General features: G+C 39.0%; 1 protein-coding gene across 12 annotated transcripts in view; it reads left to right on the forward strand.

Moving 5' to 3' along the window:
• Positions 1–22,945, forward strand: part of SAP130 (Sin3A associated protein 130) — a 100,191-nt gene extending 77,246 nt beyond the window's left edge. For 11 of the 12 annotated variants that reach the window (XM_070801581.1, XM_019968880.2, XM_070801600.1 and 8 more), the window contains one exon: positions 2–22,945. In XM_070801581.1, the coding sequence (XP_070657682.1) occupies positions 2–160 (159 nt within the window). In that variant the 3' untranslated portion in view covers positions 161–22,945. The remainder of the gene's footprint in view (position 1) is intronic. The other variant, XR_011570206.1, reaches the window with a different exon arrangement.
• The last annotated feature ends 225 nt before the right edge of the window (positions 22,946–23,170 follow it).

Here is a 23,170-nt window from a genome sequence, read left to right on the forward strand (position 1 = left end):
GGGAAATATGCAGAGGTGTAAACTTGTGATGGATCAAATCAGTGAGGCCAGAGACTCCATGCTTAAAGTTTTAGATCATAAAGATCGTGTCCTGAAGCTTCTAAACAAGAATGGGACTGTCAAGAAGGTGTCAAAATTGAAGCGAAAGGAAAAAGTCTAGACCCCGAATCAGGACTTTGGAAAAAGAATTTATGGAGAATGATGTTGGGGGTGGGGGAAGGGTTGGTTATTTTCAAAGTGGAACATTGAGATGAAGGAAAGCGTTCCTTAGTTCACACGTGAAAGCAGAGGGACACAGAACATCCAGTAATGTGGAAGGGTCAGAACTGATCCGACAGTGGACTCCAGTCTTCTTTCAGGCGTCTCCCTCTTATGCTTACTGCATCGTGCCTGACTCCTGTTGCAACAGGGTCTCCCGGTTGGAATCAGTGACACAGGTGACAGGCTGGCGTTTTTCAGCCTTCCAGTTGATAAACTATTTATCTGATGGATTCCTGCAGGACCCATACTGAGCCTGAACTGAAAGTATCCACTTGGACCATCTGTTCTCTCTGTTCACTGAAAATCAAACCTCTTCCCCTCGCCCTAGTCGGTTCTTACTCTGTCTGACCTTCAGATGCCCACGCTGGCCTTCTAAAGCAGTGCCATGGCACTTGAAAGACCTGCCACATCTCACTCTAAAGGGTTTGAACTGCCAATTCTTGTCATTTTCTAAAGAACCATTTCAAAGTGAAATTGTTATATTGTCTGTCCTGCGTGTGTCAGAGTTGGGTTTTTGTGGAGGTGCAGAGCAGGCAACACCGTAAGTTGCTCTGAGATCCTTGTTCCGAAGTACATTCTTGGTTATCTGTACTTCTGTAGCTGGTGTGATGCTGTTAATTATACGTATGGCACATCCCCAAATGTTAATAAAGGACTCAAAGAGGTTTTGTACATAAGCAGTTTGCATCATTTTATGAAGCTCATTGTGCTGCACTGCACATCACTTGAGTGTTTACCCTTCTGGCCTTTCTCTCACGTTGTTGAGTCTACTCTGACAGTTTGGTTGCTCCACACAGGTTCCACTTACCTTGGTATCTTGAAGATGTCGCAGATGGTGAAGCCTGTGGGCTTTTGATTATCTTAAATATGAGACTACATTGTACCTCATTGCAAATATACATTGGTCATTTTATAGTACAAAAAATACGGCTGTGGTGACGGGGGAAGGACTTCCAGGAGAGTGGATTTTCTTTGCGAGGTTGCCTTCTGTGACCTCGCTGGAGTGGGAAGGTAGCCCAGGCTTGCTTTCCCCTTTTTCGTCTGCGTCGGGTCTGAGTTGTAGCACGGGGGCTCTGTTACGGGGGATCTCTAGTTGTCGTACACAGAGTCTAGTCGTGGTGCACAGGCTTAGTTGCCCTGTGGCATGTGGGATCTTAGTTCCCCAGCCAGGGACCTGACCTGCATCCCCTGGAGTGGAAGGCAGACTCCTAATCACTAGACCACCAGTAAAGTCCCCAGGCTGGCTTTTTGCCTTGTCCTAAACAAATCTGAGAGTCTATGCCAAATTTGATCCAGTCTTTGGAACCAATGTTATAAATTGGTCATATTATAGGAGTTAAGGCTGTGGTAATGGGGGAAGGACTTCCAGGAGAGTGGATTTTCTTTACGAGGTTACCTTCTGTGAACTCGCTGGAGTGGGAAGGTAGCCTAGGCTTGCTTGCTTCTTTTTTTGGCTGAGTCAGGTCTTGCTTGTAGCGCGGGGGATCTTCATTGAGATGCACAATCTCTAGAACCCTGGCAGGGGAACTAAGATCCCACCTATCACAGGGCAGCTAAGCCTGTGCACCACAACTGGAGTCTGGCTCTCCTGAGACAGCCTTTCCTTGAACTGGAGTGGTAAACTCTCATCTGGTATAGGACTGGGGAAGAGAAACGAAGCAGGCTTTCTGCCTTCTTCCGGTGTGGCCGCATGGTCTGCATAGTCTAGGCTAATGAGGTCCTCAGAACAGTCAAGGCTGCTTCACTAGAGTGTTCTGACCTGAAGCCGTTGCTGATGTGTGCTAGACTCCAGAGTAGTGTTCTATGTAATCCAGTGACGATGTTAGAACAGGGCTTCTTTGCCTCTGTTTCTCATTGTATATGTTGCCTAGCGATGCTTGGTGCACTGGCTTGTGAAGGACAGGACCCAGGTATTTGGGATCCTATATCAGAGATCTCGTCTCTCTACAAGTATTGTGTGTGTGCTCAATCACTCAGTTGTGTCCGATTCTTTGCCACCCCAAGGACTTGTTCATTTCAGTTGAGTTCAGTCGCTCAGTCGTATCCGACTCTGCGACCCCATGAGTCGCAGCACACCAGGCCTCCCTCTCCATCACCAACTCCCAGAGTTCACCCAAACTCATGTGCATCGAGTCGGTGATGCCATCCAGCGATCTCATCCTCTGTCCCCTTCTCCTGCCCCCAATCCCTCCCAGCATCAGGGTCTTTTCCAATGACTCAACTCTTCACATGAGGTGGCCAAAGTATTGGAGTTTCAGCCTCAGCATCAGTCCTTCCAATGAACACCCAGGACTGATCTCCTTTAGGATGGACTGGTTGGATCTCCTTGCAGTCCAAGGGACTCTCAAGAGTCTTCTCCAACACCACGGTTCAAAAGCATCAATTCTTCGGCGCTCAGCCTTCTTCACAGTCCAACTCTCCCATCCATACATGACCACAGGAAAAACCATAGCCTTGACTAGACGGACCTTTGTTGGCAAAGTAATGTCTCTGCTTTTGAATATGCTATCTAGATTGGTCGTAACTTCCCTTCCAAGGAATAAGTGTCTTTTAATTTCATGGCTGGAATGTTAACTTCTGTTTAAACAAAACTTCAATAATTCAATAACCCTGGTCAAAGGAAGCTTGTCAGTGCAAGCTTTGATGTCAGGGCAGATGAGAACAGTGGTGTTTTCTGTCTTCCCTCACCTGATGAGGACTGTGATCAGAAAGTGGAAAGGGATGGAGGAGGGAGTGAATCATCTATGTATACACTTACTTAAAAACAGCTTTATGGAGCACCGATTGACATACTAAGCACCTTAAAGGATACAACTTGATAAGATTTAGTCTATGTAAATACCCATGAAACATTCACCACAGTCAAGAGAGGGAAGAAATCAGACCCAAAAGTTTTCTTGTGCCTCTGTGACATCTTGCCTCTCACCCCTACCTGCCCTCCACCCCTCTCCAGGCAAACACTAATCTGCTTTCTGCCATTCTAGTGTGCATTTTCTGTGATTTTATATGAGTGAAATCATACATTATTTTTTGAGGGAGGGAGTCTGGCTTCTTTTACTTAGTATGGTGGAAATTTATGCTGAAATTTACTCCTATGGCTTATTTCAATAGTTTGTTGCTTTTTATTGCTAAAGGGCAAGCATTTTGTCATCTGAATATGTATATTCCTTCCACAAGTTGCTTCTCTGTCCATCTGTAGAAAGACATTCAGGTTGTTAGATTTTCATTATTACAGATGTATGAACAAATTTTGGTATACAACTTAACTGGTGATTTTATCTCAGTTGTATTTTCCAGGGATTTATGACCAAGAGATGGTGCTGATAAGTCCAGACACCCAGTGACTCATGGTCGAGAAAACTATTACTCACAAGTTTATCATATTATTTTTTAAAACCTGAGTATTACAAAAGATCTTTAACTAGAGAATACCTTATTTTTTTAATCATAGTAATTAAAAGTCACAGTTTGAGAGTTTAAAGTTACTTTAGAGGTTATATAGTCCAACCTAATCTGTGATGAAAGGGACACCTTTGAAAGGATGTACTTTTTTATTATAAAATTCTCCCTGGTGGCTGACAGTAAAGTGTCTGCCTACAATGCAGGAGACCTGGGTTCGATCCCTGGGTCTGGAAGATTCCCTGGACAAGGAAATGGCAATGCACTCCAGTATTCTTGCCTGGAAAATCCCATGGATGGAGGAGCCTGGTAGGCTGCAGTCCATGGGGTCGCAAAGAGTCGGACACGACTGAGCGACTTCATTTTCACTTTGACAGCATAGATAAAAGTACGGGAAACAAATATATAGCCTTGTAAGATCAACAACTTTGAAATGATCCCCCAGGGTAAGAAATATAACTTTGCTAGTCACAAACTGCTGTATCCCAATCACAGCCCTCTTCTTCCCTCTAAAATAACCATCTTAACTTTTACTCCAAAATAATCAACTTTATTGTGGTATAATTACAGAGAGTTAAATACCCGCATCTTAAATTTACAGTTTTGTGTATTTTGACACATACGTTAAACCATGGTGAAGATCCAAATAAAGAGCCATGGCATTACTGTATAACTGTAGAAAGAGTGCTCCTTTGTAGTCCATGCACTTCTGCACCCACCCCCAACCCCCAAGGTAAACACTGATCTGCTGCCCCTTGTCATATATTGGTTTTGTCTGTTCTTGAACTTCATGTAAATGGTATCATACAGCATGTACTTATTTGTATGTGGCTATTTTGATCAACATAATTGGAGGTTCTTCCATCTGCTAAGTGTATCCTGAGTTGTTTGCTGTGTGACTAGGCCACAGTCTGTTTACCTGTTATCCCACTGAAGGACGTCTTGGTGCTTCAAGCTCTTGACTATTATGAGTAAAGCTGCTGTGAGCATTCAAATTCAGGTTCTCATGTGGAAATAAGTGTTCAGATCAGTTGGGTAAAAACCTAGAAATGTGATTGCTGGGTCATAAAGTAAAACTATGTTTAGTTTTATAAGAAACTGCCAAACTGTCTTCTGAAGGAGCTGTACCACTTTACATTCCCAGCAGCAGAGTAAGAGTTGCTGTTGTTTCACGTCCTCACCAACGTTTAGTGTTGTCACTGTTTGCATTTAGCCATTCGAACAGGTGTGTAGTGATCTCTCGTGACATGATGTTGAGCATTTTTTTCAAATGCTCATTTTCCACCTTTATATCATTTTTGATGAAGTATTTGTTCACATCTTTACCTGTATTTTAACTAGCTTCTTTGTTTTCTGATGGAATTCTAAGGGGTTTTTTTTGTGTATTTTGGATACCAGTCCTCTTTCAGGTAAGTGTTTTGCAAGTATTTTCTCCCTGTCTGTGGCTTATGTTGCCATTTACTTAATAGTACCTTTTGAAGAGCAGTTTTTAATGTTAATGCTGTACAACATCAGTTTTTTCTTTTATGAATTGTGCTTTTGGGTTATATCTAGACTCATCGCCAAACCCACAGTCACCTAGATTTTCTCCTGTGTTTTGATATAGTAGTTTTATAGTTTTGTGTTTTACATTTAGGCTATCATGATCCATTTTGAGATAATTTTTGTGAAATTTGTAAGATCTGTGTGGAGTTTTTTGGTTTGGGTATGGGGGGGTGCACATGGATGTCCAATTGTTCCATAACCATTTCTTGAAAAGACTGTTCTTAATTAAATTGCCCCTGTTCCTTTGCCAGAGGTCAGTTGACTGTAACTGTGGAGGTTTTTCCTGGGTTCTGTATTCGGTCCCATTGGCCTACGTGTCTGTTCCTTTGCCAGTGCCACTCTGTTTTGATTACTGTAGCTTTACAGTTAGTTTTAAAGTGGGAAATATCAGTTCTCCAACTTTGTTCTTCAGTATCTCATTGGCTATCCTAGGTCTTTTGTCTTTTCGTATAAACCTTAGAATCTGTTAATACCTACAAAAAGCTTGCTGAAATTGTGACTAGTATTACATGACTCTATAGATCAAGTTGGGAAGGAATTGCTGTCTTAATAATGTTGAATGTTCTGGTCCGTGAACTTGGACTATCTCCTCATTTATTTAGATCTTTGATTTCTTTAATCACTTTTGTAGTTTTCCTCATGTACAGCCTGTACATATTTCATTAGATTTATACCTAAGTATTTCATTTGTGTGTGTGCTTTTGTAAATGGTGCTGTATTTTTTATTTCACTTTTTTTTTTGTGGGGGGGGCTATGCCACACTTGTGGGATGTCAGTGGGATGGCTTGTGGGATGTTAGTTCCCCAGCTTAGGATTGAACCCAGGCCCTTGGCAGTAAAAGCACAGAGTCCTAAACATTTGGCCTCCAGGGAATTCTCTGTTTCAGATTTTAATTGTTCTCTGGTGGTATGTGCGAGAGCGGTCCACATTTATCTACTATTAACCTTGTGTGCCGGAGAAGGCAATGGCACCTCACTCCAGTACTCTTGCCTGGAAAATCCCATGGATGGAGGAGCCTGGAAGGCTGCAGTCCATGGGATTGCTAAGAGTCAGACACGATTGAGCGACTTCACTTTCACTTTTCACTTTCATGCATTAGAGAAGGAAATGGCAACCCACTCCAGTGTTATTGCCTGGAGAATCCCAGGGACAGGGGAGCCTGGTGGGCTGTTGTCTATGGGGTCGCACAGAGTCAGACACGACTGAAGCGACTTAGCAGTAGCAGCAACCTTGTGTGCTGTGATGTTGCTATGTTCACAGATTTTTTTTGTTGATTCTTCAGAACTTTCTACATAAACAGTGATTCTGTCTCTGAACAAATACAGCTTTATTTCTTCTTTCTCTGTTTGTATAGTTTTTATTTCCTTATACTCTGCTGTGCTGTGCTAGTTCGCTTCAGTCATGTCCAACTCTGTGACCCTATGAACCTTCCAGGCTCCTCTGTTCATGGGGATTCTCTAGACAAGAATACTGGATGGGTTGCCATGCCCTCCTTCCAGGAGGTCTTCCAGTGAGGTCTTGAGTAGGAGTGGTAAAAGGGGATATGCTTGCCTTGTTCTCAGTCATAGGGTAAAGGTCCAGTTTCTCACCACTAAGTATAAGATTAGCTGTAGGGTTTTTTAGTAGATGTTCTTTATCAGGTTGAAGTTATTCCCTGTTCCTAGTTTGCTGAAACTTTTCAGTTATAAAATGAATGTTGGATTTTGTCATTCTTTTCTGCATCACTAATATGATCATATGAGTTATCTTCTTTATCATGTTGGTATCTTAGATTACATTAATTAATTTTTTACTATTGAACCAGCCAAACTGGCATACTTGAAATAAATCCCACTTGGTTATGGTGTATAATTCTTTTTACACATAGTTAGATTCAATTTGCCAATAATTCATTGCATCTGTGTTCACGAGAAGGACTGGTTTGTGCTTCTTTTTTGTACGTCTTAGTCTTATATCAATGTCTTGGTAATAGAATGAGTTAGGGAATGTTCTCTCTCTTCTGTTTTCAGGAGAGGATTGCAGAGAATTGATACAATTTCTTCCTCAAATGTTTGGTCAAACTCAGCAGTGAAAGCATCTGGCCCTGGTATACTCTCTTTTGGGGGAATTTGTTAATTATTGATCCAATTTTTAAAATAGACATAGGCCTATTCAGATCATCTCTCCTTGTGTGAGCTTTGGTAGTTTCTATCTTTCCAGGAATTGGAGCATTGCATCTAAGTTATTAAATTTGTGGGCATAGAGGTGTTCTTGGTATTCCTTAATTATTCTTTCCTTGTCTATGGGAACAGTAGTGATAATCTTTGGTTTCATTTTTTAAAATGTGTATTAAGATAAAACTCACATAACATGCAATTCACCTACTTGAAGTGTGAAATACAGTGACTTTTGCTATATTCACAGAGTTGTGCAAGCATCACCATAATCAGTTTTAGAATATTTTCATTGCCCCCCAAACAAGCCCTGCAGCCTGTAACCATTACTCCTATTGGTGTTTAATCTGTTTGGAGTTAATTTTTATGTATGAAATGAAGTAGGGGGTCCAGCTTCATTCCTTTTTTTAAAATTGAAGTATAGTTGATTTATAGTATTATGTTAATTAAGTTACAATAATTTAATTTCTTCTGTAGAGGAAAGTGATTCATTTATACATACTCTTTTTCATATTCCTGTCACAGAATATTGAATACAGTTCCCTGTGTTATACTGTAGGACTTGTTTATTCAAGTATACTGTATATTATACTGTATATAGTAATTTGCATCTGCTAATCCCCAAGCTCCCAATTCATTTTTCCTCCAACCCCTTCCCCCTTGGCAACCACAATTCTGTTCTCTATGACTGTTAATCTGTTTCTCTTTCATACATAAGTTCATTTGTGTCATATCTTACATTCCACATATAAGTGATGTCACGTGGTATTTGGCTTTCTCTTTCTGACTTAGTATGATAATGTCTAGGTCTGTCCATGTTGCTGCAAATGACATTATTTCATTCTTTTTGAGGGCTGAGGAATATTCCACTGGATGAGTGAAAATTGCTCGGTTGTGACCGACCCTTTGCGACTCCATGGACTGTAACCCACCAGGCTCATCTTTCCATGGAATTCTCCTGGCAAGAATACTGGAGTGCATTGCCATTCCCTTCTGCAGGGGATCTTCCTGACCCAAGTATTGAACTCAGGTCTCCTGTACTGCAGACAGACTCTTTACCATCTGAGCCACCAGAGAAGTCCATTCCATTGTATATGTATACCAAATCATTTTTATCCATTCATCTGTCAGTGGACATCTAGGTCATTTCCAGTCTCAGATTTTGTAAACAGTGCTGCTGTGAACATTGGAGTGTATATATCTTTTTGAATTATAGTTTCCTCCAGTATGCCCAGGAGTGGGATTTCAGGATCATATGGTGACTCTACTTTTTTGAGGACTTCCATACTGTTATCCATAGTGGCTACACCAATTTACATTCTCTCCCAAAAGTATACACACCCACACCCTCCACATCCTTTCCAGTATTTGTTATTTGTAGACTTTGTAATGATGGCCATTCTGAGCAGTGTGAGGTGGTACCTCACTGTAGTTTTGATGTTAATTTCTCTAATAATTAGTGGGGCTTCCCAGATGGTGCTAGTGGTAAAGAACTCGCCTGCCATTACAGGAGACATAAGAGACATGGGTTTGATCTCCAGGTCAGGCAGATCCCCTGGAGGAGGGCACGGCAACCCACTCCAGTATTCTTGCCTGGAGAATCACACCGACAGAGGAGCCTGGCGGTCTACAGTCCATAAAGGTTGCCAAGAGTCAGACAGTACTGAAGTGACTTGGCACACACACAATAATTAGTGATGTTGATCATCTTTTTATGCGCCTAATGGCCATCTGTATGTCTGCTTTGGAGAAATGCCTATTTAGGTCTTTTGCCCATTTTTTGATAGAGTTTTTTTTTTATTATTATTGAATTGTATGAGCTGTTTGTATATTTTGGAAATTAAGTCCTTGTCAGTGGCTTCATTCACAAATATTTTCTCCTAGTCCATAGGTTGTCTTTTCATTTTGTTTATGGTTTCTTTTGCTGTACAAAGAAGTTTGATTAGATCTTATTGGTTTATTTTTGCTTTTATTTCTGTTGCTTTCGAAGACTGACCTAAGAAAACACTGGTACCATTTATGTTGGAGAATGTTTTGCCTCTATTCTCTTCTAGGGATTTTATCGAACTTTATTCTTTTGCACATACCCAGCCAGTTGTCCCACTGCCATTTGTTGAAAAGACTATTCTTTTCTTTTTTTTAGGTTAATTTATGGAGGATTTATTTGTCATATTTTAACTTTTTATTGGAGTATAATTGATTTGTAATGTGTTACTTTCTGCTGTACACTAAAGTGAATCAGTTCTCTATATACCTATATCCACTCTTTTTTGTTTGTTTATTTTGGTCACACCACATGGCATGTGGGACCTTAGTTCTCCAACCAGGGTTCAAACTTGTGCCCCCAGCAGTGGAAGTGCAGAATCTTAACCACTGAACCATCAGGAAAATCCTTTCCCTCTTTCTTAGGTTCCTTTCCTTATTTCCCTGTCCATAGAGGTCATTACAGAGAATTGAGAAGAATTCCCTCTGCTATACCATAGGTCCTAATTAGTTATCCATTTTATATGTTAGTGTGCATATGTCAATCCCAATCTCCCTATTTATCCCTCCCCCACCCTCCAAAAAGACTATTCATTCACCATTAGAGAGTTCTGACAAAACATGGTCCACTGGAGAAGGGAATGACAGACCACCTCAGTATTCCTGCCTTGAGAACCCCATGAACAGTATGAAAAGGCAAAAAGATATGACACTGAAAGATGAACTCCACAGATCAGTAGGTGCCCAATATGCTGCTGGAGATCAGTGGAGAAATAACTCCAGAAAGAATGAAGAGACAGAGCCAAAGTGAAAACAACACCCAGTAGTGGATGTGACTGGTGATGGAAGTGAAGTCAGATGCTGTAAAGAGCAATATTGCATGGGAACCTGGAATGCAATGTCCATGAATCAAGGTAAATTGGAAGTGGTCAAACAGGAGATGTCAAGAGTAAACATCACCATTTTAGGAATCAGCAAACTAAAATGGACTGGAATGGGAGAATTTAATTCAGATGACATTATATCTACTACTGCAGGCAAGAATCCCTTAGAAGAAATGGATTAGCCCTCACAGTCAAAAGAGTCCAAAATGCAGTACTTGAGTGGAATCTCCAAAACAACAGAATGATTTCTGTTTGTTTCCAAGGCAAACCATTCAGTATCACAGTAATGCAAGTCTATGTCCCAACCACTAATGTGGAAGAAGCTAAAGTTGAATGGTTCTATGAAAACCTACAAGACCTTCTAGAACTAACACCGAAAAGATGTCCTTTTCATTATAAGGGACTGGAATGCAAAAGTAGGAAGTCAAGAGATAACCTGGAGTAACAAGCAAGTTTGCCTTGGAGTACAAAATGAAGCAGGACAAAGGCTAACGGAGTTTTGACACTGGTCATAGCAAACACCCTCTTCCAACAACATAAGAGAAGACTACATGTGGACATCACCAGATGGTCAATACCAAAATCAGATTGATTATATTCTTTGCAGCTGAAGATGAAGAAGGCTCTATACAATCAGCAAAAACAAGGCTGGAAGCTGACTGTGGCTCAGATCATGAACTCCTTACTGCCAAATTCAGACTTACATTGAAGAAAGTAGGGAAAACCACTAGACCATTCAGGTATGACCTAAGTCAAATCCCTTATGATTATACAGTGGAAGTGACACATAGATTCAAGGGATTAGATCTGTTAGAGTGCCTAAAGAACTATGGACAAAGGTTTGTGACATTGTACAGGAGATGATAATCAAAACCATCCCCAAGAAAAAGAAATGCAAAAAGGCAAAATGATTCTCTGAGGAGGGCTTACAAATAGCTGAGAAAAGAAGTGAAAGGCAAACTAGAAAAGGAAAGGAATACCCATTTAAATGCAGAGTTCCAAAGAACAAAAAGAGACAAGAAAGCCTTCCTTGGTGATCAATGCAGAGAAATAGAGGAAAACAATAGAATGGGAAAGACTAGAGATCTCTTCAAGAAAATTAGAGATACCAAGGGAACATTTCATGCAAAGATGGGCTCGATAAAGGACAGAAATGGTATGGATTTAACAGAAGCAGAAGATATTTAGAAGAGGTGGCAAGAATACAGAGAAGGACTAGACAAAAAAGATCTTCATGACCCAGATAACCAAGAGGCTGTGATCACTCACCTAGAACCAGACATCCTGGAATGCAAAGTCAAGTGATCCTTAGGAAGCATCACTATGAACAAAGCTAGTAGAGGTGATGGAATTCCAGTTGAGCTCTTTCAAATCCTAAAAGATGATGCTGTGAAAGTGCTGCACTCAGTATGCCAGCAAATTTGGAAAACTCAGCAGTGGCCACAGGACTGGAACAGTTCAGTTTTCATTCCAATCCCAAAGAAAGGCAGTGCCAAAGAATGTTCAAACTACTGCACAATTGCATTCATCTCACACGCTAGCAAAGTAATGCTCAAAATTCTCCAAGCCAGACTTCGGCAGTACGTGAACCGAGAACTTCCAGGTGTTCACATAGCTGGATTTAAAAAAGGCAGAGGAACCAGAAATCAAATTGCCAACATCTGTTGGATCATTGAAAAAGCAAGAGAGTTCCAGAAAAACATCTACTTCTGCTTTATTGACTATGCCAAAGCCTTTGACTGTGATCACACTGTGGAAAATTCTTAGAGGTGAGAATACCAGACCACCTTACTTGCTTCCTGAGAAGTCTGTATGCAGGTCAGGAAGCAACAGTTAGAACTGGACATGGAACAACAGACTGGTTCATAATTAGGAACGGAGTACATATATTGTACTCCTTTATATATCAAGGACATATATTGTCAGCCTGGTTATTTAACTTATATGCAGAGTACATCATGAGAAACACTGGGCTGGATGAAGCACAAGCTGGAATCAAGATTGCGGGGAGAAATATCAATAACCTCAGATATGCAGATGACACCACCCTTATGGCAGAAAGTGAAGAGGAACTAAAAAGCCTCTTGATGAAAGAGGAGAGTGAAAATGCTGGTTTAAAACTCAACATTAAAAAAACAAATAAGATCATGGCATCTGGTCCCATCACTTCATGGCAAATAGATGGGAAACAAAGGAAAAAGTCACAGACTTTATTTTCCTGGGCAAAATCACTGCCGATGGTGACTGCAGCCATGAAATTAAAAGACACTTGCTCTTTGGAAGAAAATCTTATGACAAACCTAGATAGTATGACAAAAAACAGAGACATTACTTTGCTGACAAAGGTTCATATCAAAGCTATGGTTTTTCCAGTAGTCATGTATGGATGTAAGAGTTGGACCATAAAGATAGCTGAGTTCTGAAGAATTGATGCTTTTGAACTGTGATGTTGGAGAAGACTGTTGAGAGTCCCTTGGACTGCAAGATCAAACCAGTCAATCCTAAAGGAAATCAGTCCTGAATATTCATTGGAAGGACAGATACTGAAGCTGAAGCTCCAATATTTTGGTCATCTGATGAGAATAACTGACTCATTGGAAATGACCGATGCTGGGAAAGATTGAAGGCAGGAGGAAAAGGTGATGACAGAGGATGATATGGTTGAATGGCATCATCGTCTCGATGGACAGGAGTTTGAGCAAGCTCTGAAAGTTGGTGATGGACTGGGAAGCTTCGCATGCTGTAGTCCGTACGGTCACAAAGAGATGGACACAACTGAGTGGCTGAACTGAACCGAACTTCTTTGAATTGTCCTGGAAATATGTCAAAGGTAAGTGAGTTGTATTTGTAAAGGCTTATTTCTTGACACTTGAGTCTATTCCACTGATCTAGCCTTAGGCCACTAGCACATGTGTCTTATTTACTAAAACTTTACAATAAGTTTTGAAATTGGAAAGCGTGCGTTCTACATTTAGCAATTATTTTTTAAGATTGTCCTGGCTGTCCTGAGTCCCTTGAATTCCCAGGTGAATTTAGAAACAGACTGTCAATTTCTACAAGGAAATCATCTAGGATTTTGGTAGGTATTGTATTGAATCTATAGATAAATTTGGAAAAATTTTCCCCTTCATATTAAGCCTTTCAATCTATGAACATGGACTGTTTTTCCATTTATTTAGTTCTAATTTAATTTCTTTCAGTTCTGTAACATTCAGAGTAAAAGTTTTTCAGTTGTCAAACTCATTCCTAACATATTCTTTTCATCCTACTATAAATGGAATAGCTTTTTTAAAAAATGTTAACTATTTATTATACAACTCATTTAACACATTCAGATGAAATTATAGTCTAAGATACAATCCTTTTCATAGGAGACTTCATATCATTGCAGCTTTCTGCCCTGACATATAATTGCTGACATCAGTAAGTATAGGAAAAATGTGATCTGTTCCATATAGCAGAAATATTTGTGGCAGGCCCCTTCAATTAGTTTTATTTTTTTATTTTATGACTTAAAGATGGTGGAGTAGAAAAGGCAGAGGAACCAGAAATCAAATTGCCAACATCTGTCGGATCATAGAAAAAGCAAGAGAATTCCAGTAAAACCTCTACTTCTGCTTCACTGACTATGCTAAAGCCTTTGACTGTGTGGATCACAACAAACTGTGGAAAATTCTTCAGAACACCTTACTTGCCTCCTGAGAAATCTGTATGCAGGTCAAGAAGTAACAGTTAGACATGGAAAAAAGGACTGGTTCCAAAATGGGAAAGGAGTACGTCAAGACTATATAATGTCACCCTGCTCGTTTAACTTATATGCAGAGTACATCATGAGAAACGCCAGCTGGATGAAACACGAGCTGGAATCAAGATTGCTGTGAGTAATATCAATAACCTCAGATATGCAGATGACACCATCCTTATGGCAGAAAGTGAAGAGGAACTAAAGAGCCCCTTGATGAAGGTGAAAGAGGAGAGTGAAAAAGCTGGTTTAAAACTCAACATTAAAATGAAGAAGATCACGGCATCCGGTCCCATCACTTCATGGCAAATAGGTGGAGAAACAATAAAAACAGTGACAGACTTTATTTTCTTGGGCTCCAAAATCACCACAGATGATGACTGCAGCCATGAAGTTAAAAGACTCGTTCTTTGGAAGAAAAGCTGTGACAAACCTAGACAGCATATTAAAAAGCAGAGATGTTACTTTTACAACAAAAGTCCATAGAGTCAAAGCTATGGTTTTTTCAGTAGTCATGTATGGATGTAAGAGTTGGACCATAAAGAAGGCTGAGTTCTGAAGAATTGATGCTTTTAAACTGTGGTGTTGGAGAAGACTCTTGAGAGTCCCTTGGACCACAAGGAAATCCAACCAGTCAATCCTAAAGGAAATCAGTCCTGAATATTCATCAGAAGGACTGATGCTGAAGCTGAAGCTCCAGTACTTTGGCCATCTGATGCAAAGAACTGACTCATTTGAAAAGACCCTGATGCTGGGAAAGATTGAACGCAGGAGGTGAAGGGGATTACAGAGGACGAGATGGTTGGATGGCATCACCGACTCAGTCAACATGAGTTTGAGCAAGGTCCCGGAGATGGTGAAGGACAGGGAAGCCTGGCTTGCTGCAGTCCATTGGGTCACAAAAAGTTGGACACAGCTGAGTGACTGAACAGTAACAACAACATTTTTTTTATTTTATCATTTTTATTTAGGTATAGTTGATTTACAATATTATATGTTTTAGGTATACTGTATTATGATTCACAATTTTAGAAGTTATTCTTAATTTATAGTTATAAAACACTTGCTATATTCCTGTGTTGTACAATATATCCTGGTAACTTATTTATTTTATAAATAATAGTTTCTGTTTCCTAACCCCCCGCTTCTATCTTGCCTCTTCTTCCCTCTCCCCAGTGGTAACCACTAGTTTGCTCTCTATATCTGTGAGTGTGTCTTTTTTGTTGTCGTATTTACTAGTTTTAATTTTTAGGTTCCACATGTAAGTTGTATCATACGGTTTTTATCTTTCTCTGTCTGGCATATTTCAATACACATGATACCCTCCAAGTCCATCCATGTTGTTGCAAATGGGAATAGTTAGAACTACTTTCTTAATTTCATTTTTTGATTGCTCATTGCTGCTATACAGATACAATTGATTTTTAGATATTGTACTTACTTATTTAGTTTGGAACAGCTTGACAAATATAATTCACATACCATACAATTCACTCAGTGTATAATTCATTGTTTATATATTAAATTATTAATTTTTAAATTGTAGTAAGTAATATATAGCATAAAACTTGCCATTTTAAGATACAATTCAGTGGCATTAATTACATTCACAATGTTATGCAAACTTCACCCCTATTTCCAAAATATTTTCTTTACCCTTTTGTCAGCCTTAAGTGATAACTCTTCAGTCCCCCTTCCCCAGCCCCTGGTAATCCCTAAAGTATTTTCTGTCTTTGTGGTTTTGCCTGTTTTAAGTGTGTGCTTGCATGCTCAGTCGTATCCAACTCTGCAACCCCATGGAGTCCTCCAGGCTCGTCTGTCCTTGAGATTTTCCAGACAAGAATACTGGAGTGGGTTGCCATTTCCTCCCCAACATGATCTTCCTGACCCAGGGATTGAGCCCATATCTCCTGTGTCTCCTGTACTGGCAGGCAGATTCTTTATCCCTAAGCCACTGGGGAAGCCATCATATAAATGGAACTGTAAAATATTTGTCTTTTTGTGTCTGCATTATTTTGCTTAACATGAGTTTTTCAAGGGTCATCAAGGTTGTAGCAGGCATCAGAAGTTCTTTCCTTTTTATGTCTGTAAAATATTCTGTTAAATATACATAACACATTTTATTCTGTCCACTTGTCTATTGGTGAACACTTGAATCATTTACAAATTTTGCCTATTATAAATAATGCTGTAATGAAAATTGATGTAAAAGTCTCTGTTCAATGCCTGGTTGCAGTTCCTCTGGATATTTATTTAGGAGAGGAATTTATGAATTGTATGATGATTCTGGCATTAGCTTTCTGAGGAACCACTAAACTAGTTTCCACAGTGGCTGTATCATTTTACATTATTAACTAAGTATTTTATTCTTTTTGAAGCTATTGTAAATTGAATTGCTTTTACAATTTACTTTTGACTTGTTTGTTGCAAGTATATAGAAACAAAACTGATTTTTGTGTGTTAGTTTTGTATCCTAGAGATTTGCTTAATTTATTAGTATTAGCTCTAACAGATTTTTGTGAAGTCATTAGGTTTTTCAATATGTCATATCATGTCATTTGCATGAACTTTACTGCATCCTTTCCATACCTTTTATTTGTTTTTCTTGACTAGTCGTTCTGGTTTGAACTTCCAGAACTGTGTTGAATCAAAGTGGTGAAACTTGGCACTGTTGCTTTGTCCGTGATCTTGGAGGGAAAGCTCTCAGTCTTTCACAGTTGAGTATGATGTTATCTGTGAGTTTTCCACATATGGCTTTTATCATGTTGAGGAATTTCCCTACTATTCCTCGTTTATTGTTTTTACATTAAGTTTTATTAAATGCTGTTTCTGCAACAACCAGGACGATCATGTGGGTTTGTTCCTTCTTTCTAATCGTGTGATTTACTGTATTGGTTAATTTTAATATATCAAACCATACTTTCATTTCAGAAATAAATTCCACTTGACCCTGGGATGATCCTTTTCAAATGCTGCTGAATTTGGCTTGCTAGTATTTTGTTGGATATTTGCATCTGTATTCATAAAGATTTTCATCTGTTGTTTCTTTCCTGTAGTGCCTCTGTATAGTTCTAGTATCAAAGTAATGCTAGCCTCGTAGAGTGAGTTTCAGAAATGTTTCCTCTTCTTCAATTTGTTTGAAGAATTTGTGAATAATCGATATTGAGTCTTCTTTAAACATTTGGTATAATTTTCCAGTAAAGTCATCTGTTTCTGGGATTTTCTTTGTTGTGAGGTTTTTCATTACTAATTCAGTCTCCTCACCACTTACATGCTATCTTAATTTGGGCTGCTGTAACACATACCCTAAACTGGATGGCTTAAACAACAAACTTTTATTTCTCATAGTCCTGAAGACTGAGTCCAAGATCAGGGTGCCAGCATGCCTGATGTCTTGGTGAGACCACTCTTCCTGGCTTGCCGATGACTTCTTGTTCTATCCTCACATGGGGGAAAGCAGAGAAAGAGGAAGCAAGCTCTCTCTCATGGAGATAAGGACACTAATCCCATTCATGAGGACTCCACTTTATGACCTAATTACCTCTGAAAGGCCCTGCCTCCTAATACCATCACATTGCTTGCTTGCTTGCTAAGTCACTTCAGTCGTGTCCAACTCTGTGTGACCCCATAGACGGCAGCCCACTAGGCTCCCCCGTCCCTGGGATTCTCCCAGCAAGAACGCTGGATCGGGTTGCCATTTCCTTCTCCATCACATTAGAGGGTAGAATTTCAACAGACAAGTTTGGGGAGGACACAAACATCCAATCTAAAGCTCTTACATTTACTATGCTGCTAAGTCGCTTCAGTCGTGTCCGATTCTGTGTGACCCCATAGACAGCAGCCCACCAGGCTCCCCCGTCCCTGGGATTCTCAAGGCAAGAACACTGGAGTGGGTTGCCATTTCCTTTTCCAATGCATGAAAGTGAAAAGTGAAAGTGAAAGTCGCTCAGTCGTGTCTGACTCTTAGCGACCCCGTGGACTGCAGCCTACCAGGCTCCTCCGTCCATGGATTTTCCAGGCAAGAGTACTGGAGTGGGGTGCCATTGCCTTCTCTGATGATTACTGATATAAAGGGTTTACTGTTTTCTGTGTTTCTTCTGTTTTTTGTTCATCATTTCCTCCATTACTGCCTTTTTTGTAGTAAGTTTTTTTCAGTGTTTGATTTTGATTCCCTTCTTTTTCTGCATATTGTTAAAGTTATTTTCTTAGGAATTGCCATGGGGATTACAATTAACATAAATTGTAATATGTTTTGAATAATAGTTCTATTATAATAGTATACACTCTGCTGCAATACATCTCCTCTCCTCCCTCTCTATGTTGCTATTGTCACAGATTACATCTTTATATATTATATACCCATTGTCATGTATTTATAATTATATTATGCATGTTTCTTTTAAATCACATGAAAATGGAGACACTGTAAATATAAACTAAACCAAAAGTACAATAACGCTGGCTTTCTTTCTTTACCTATGAAGTTTTACCTTCACTGGTGTTTTTTAATATTTTCTTATGCCTTTGAGTTACTCTCTAGTGTTCTTTCATTTCAGTCTGAATAATTCATTTTAGAATTTCTTGTAGGGCAAATTACTGGTAATGAACATCCTCGGCTTTTTTTTTAATCTGATAATGCCTTATTTTCTCCTTCATTCTTGAAGGATAGTTTGGCCAGATATAGAATTCTTAGGTGACAGGTTTTTATTTCAGCACTTAAAGAATGTCTTCTCATTGCCTTTTCACCTTTATGGCTTCAGGCGAGAAATCTGCTGTTAACCTTATTGAAGATGCTTTGTACATTAGGAGTCACTTCTGTCTTGCTGCTTTCAAGATTATCTCTTTGTTTTTGAGTTTTAGCAATTTGACTATAATGTATCCCTTACAAAGGTACGCATCTCATTAAATTTACCCTGTTTGGGGTTTGTTGAGCTTCTTGGATGTATGTATTCATGTCTTTCATCTGATGTAGGAAGTTTTGGCCATTATTTCTTCAAATATTTCTTCTGCCCATTTGTAGCTTCTCTGTCTGGAATTCCTATAATGTATATATTGTTCTGTTGCTAGTATCCACAGGTCCCTTAGACTATGTTCACTTTTCTTCATTCCTTTTTTTCTTTCTTCTCGGATTAGGTAATTTCTTAATGTCTTACCTTGAAATTCATTGATTTTTCTTTTACTTGCTCAGATCTACTGTTGAATCCCTCTGTGAGTTTTTCACTTATTGTACTTTTCAGCTTCAGAATTTCTTTTTGACTACCCTGTATAGTTTCCATCTCTTTATTGATACTCATTTTGTTCAGATATCACCTTACTAATTTCCTTTGGTTCTTTGTTCATGGTTTCCTGTAGCTGATTAACATTTAAGACAGTCACTGTAACATCTTTGACTAATAGTTCTAATATCTGGACTTCCCCAGGAATAGTTTCTGTCAAGCTCTTTATTTCCCAAGACTGGAACATACTGATCTATTTCTTCATACATTTTCTAGTTTTTGCTGAGAAGTAGATACTCTGAGCGTCATGCTGTGGTAACTTTCTGGAAATCTGATTTTCCCACTCACCAGTGATTGCTGGAGTTTCCTTCATTCATGGCTGGAGCCATCCTTTTGTAGCTTTTCCATACTATATTTTGCAAAGTATATATCCTTTGTTGTGTGTGTTCACTGCAGTTTCCCTTCTGTTGTCTCTACAGTCAGCCAGTGTCCTGACAAAGATTTCCTTAAATGATTCTCAGAGAGAAAGAGAGAGAAAATGTTTCTTCAGATTCTCTCATGTCGGGGAGGCACTTCAGCCTGAGGGTTGAAACAACATTCAGCCTCCATGGCTGCCAATCACTGATCAAAAACAACAGTCAGAACCGACAACTCCAAGTTTTGGAGGACAAAGCCTTTATTACCCACTCTGGGTCCAGCAAGCCATACCAGGAGTTTGGGTGGGCTATTTTCCATCACTGCCTACTCCAGGGCTTAAGAATGAGTAATAGTAGCCACCATGTCATTAAAGCTGAAATTGACAAAAACTACCAGCCTCTTCATCCAGCTCTCTCTTGGATGCTACAAGTGCTCTACTTGCAGCAACTCTATAAGGGAGTTGCTTCAGACAGTTCCTGGCAATTTGATGGTTGGGTCAGTGGAGGGATAGATTCCTAGAGCTTCCTACTCTGCCGTCTTCCTGAATATCACCCACAACACAATTTGTATTTATCTATATACAGTTTGTATATTGATCTTGTGTCCTACGAACTTACTAAACTTGTTTATTTGTCTTAACAATTTTCATTGCTTTCCTTGCTGCTGCTAAGTCGCTTCAGTTGTGTCCGACTCTGTGCGACCCCATGGACTGCAGCCCACCAGGCTTCTCCGTCCATGGGATTCTCCAGGCAAGAACACTGGAGTGGGTTGCCGTTTCCTTCTCAATGCATGAAAGTGGAAAGTGAAAGTGAAGTAGCTCAGTCGTGTCCGACTCTTAGCAACCCCATGGACTGCAGCCTACCAGGCTCCTCCATCCATGGGATTTTCCAGGCAACAGTACTGGAGTGGGGTGCCATTGCCTTCTCCTTGGTTTCCTTAGGATTTTATATATACAAGATCATGTCATATCCAAAGAAAGATCATTTTCCTTCCTTTTCCAATGGACACCTTTCTTTCTTTTTTTATTTTTTATTTTTTTGTCTGATTGTCCTAGCTATAACTTTCAGTAACTATTGAATAAATGTGGTGAGAGAGAACATCCTTGTCTTGTTCCTGATCTTAGGGGTAAAGCGTTTAGTCTTTTACCATTATGTATGGTGTTTAATGTGGATTTTTCATAGATGCCATTTAAAAAATTAAGTTCCCTTCTAAGTTTGTTGAGTTTTTTTTTTTAATCATGAAAGGGTGTTACATTTTGTCAAATTCTCTTTCTACATTTATTGAGATGATCATGATGTGATTTATTAATTTTTTAAGGTTTTTATTATATATTCATTAAAGATATTGTTCTGTACTTTTTTTGTTTGTCTATTTTGGTATCAGGGAAATAGAGGCCTCAGAATGAGTTGGGAAGTTGTTCCCCACTCTCCTTCCTTGTGGAAGAATTTGTAAAGGACTTCTATTTATTCTTCCTTAACATTTTTTAAAATACACCAGTGAAGTCATCTGGTCCTGTGATTTTCTTTGAGGAAAGTTCTTTGATTGTTAATTCAAATTTTATTTCTTACATATCTATTCTTAAACAATTTTTGGTTTTGGTTTTTCCCTGTTGATTTCTTGTTTTCAATTTCATTGATTTCTGTTGTTATTTTTATAATTTCTACTGCTTAATTTAGGTTTAAATAGCTTTTCTTTCTCTGGTTCCTTAAAGTGGAAACTTAGATTATTGATCTTCAATCTTTCTTTTCTTTTTTTACTACATGTATTTAGAGCCATACATTTCCTTCTAAACACCATTTTCATTTAATCTTGCAAATTTTGAAAATTTGTATTTCATTTTCATTTAGTTCAAAAATATTTAACTTCTCTTGAAATTTCTTTGACCCATGTGTTGTTTAGAAGTACATTGTTTAATCTCAAAATATTTTGGAATTTTCAGTATTCTTGGGCTTCCCTTGTGGCTCAGCTGGTAAAGAATCCTGCAATGCGGGAGACCTGGGTTTGATCGCTGGGTTGGGAAGATCCCCTGGAGAAGGGAAAGGCTACCCACTCCAGTATTCTGCCCTAGAGAAGTCCATGGACTGTATAGTCCATGGTGTCACAGAGTCAGACATGACTGAGTGACTTTCACTTTCCGTTATTGATTTCTATTTTAATTTTACTGTAGTCTGAAAATGTTCTTTATATGGTTTCTGTTCTGTTACATTTGCTAACATGTGTTTTATGGCCCAGAATGTGATTTATCTTAGTAAATCAACTCTGCTATTAATGGACTCCTCTATCTTGACATTTATACTAATCACAGTTTTGCATTTGTTTATGGTTTTAATAAATTTTGTCTATCTAAACATTACAGTTTATCTTGCTTATATTCTTATTGTCTTTGATATGCCTTTTAAATCTTCAATCTATAGATGGGCTTTCTGTTCTTTTTTTCTTACAATTTGTTTAAGGGACTCAATTCTTTAATTTTTAGTTTTCCATAGTCTAATTTTTGCCAGTTATGCTTAATAGTATAGTAAGACATGATTCTCTATTTTCTGGATCCAGAATCTTGGTCACTTCATATTTGATTTTTTATTTTGGTAGGACTATGTGCAGTGTTGTATTCTCTCCATAGGAGTTACTTACTGCCTAATTTTATCTCTTTTTATAATGTTAGCAGGCAGTAGGAGTATCTTCAGGTTGACTCCTAACTCTTTGTTATCATTTTGCTCTCTGGTATGGCAAAATATTCCCAATACATCTTGTATATTTCCTGCTTCTCAAACTGGTCATTTCTCTGAGTCCCTGGTTTCAGTTTCTGGAAAGTGGTGCTTAAACATCACAATCTAGGCAGTGGGGTGATTATTGCTATTGAGTATGTGATTGTCTTTAGGACTTTTTAAGTAGACAGGTATACAAACACATGTTTTATGTGTAGTGTGTAATTGTAAAGTTAGCCCCACCTCCTTTTCATTAGCCACTTTTTGGAAACAAGTCCCTAAGTATAGCCCACATTCAAGGGATGAGGGACTAAGCTCCAGCTCCTTGAGGGGTCTCCCCTCATTTTTTAAATAGCTGTGCTCTTCCTGCCTTGTCAGAGCACATCAACAGCAGGGGGCATACTACACTCTCCCTGTAAACATCAGTATTAGTTCAGTAACTATGCATTTAGTGCTTACCTCCAGTCCTTATGTCAACGTCTTTTTTCATTTTGTTGTCTGAAACTTGTTCTCTAATGAGTTCCTCAGGAAGGACTCAAGGTACAATATTCCTTCAGTTTTGTGTATATCAGTAATTTTGTCCACACCTTTTGTGATTGACTGTTGGTCTGACTGATTTTAATAAAATTCTTGATTCACATACAGCTTGCCTTTTTGTTTTACAAAGGGGAAATGGAAACTTTACAAGGAACGCGTATATAGTCTTTTCATTCAAACTAGCATAAAAGTGTTTTAAAAGGCTTACTTATCAGTTAACTTCTACCATTTTAATAGCATGTGATTGGTGCTTTTAAAGTGTTCTCAGGGATGTGTGGCTATCAGGGTGCTACAGTTATTGCATTCAGGATGTGAATCATCCCTGCTT

This window comes from Bos indicus, chromosome 2 (genome assembly GCF_029378745.1).
Source record: "Bos indicus isolate NIAB-ARS_2022 breed Sahiwal x Tharparkar chromosome 2, NIAB-ARS_B.indTharparkar_mat_pri_1.0, whole genome shotgun sequence".
NCBI classification, from domain to species: Eukaryota; Metazoa; Chordata; class Mammalia; order Artiodactyla; family Bovidae; genus Bos; species Bos indicus.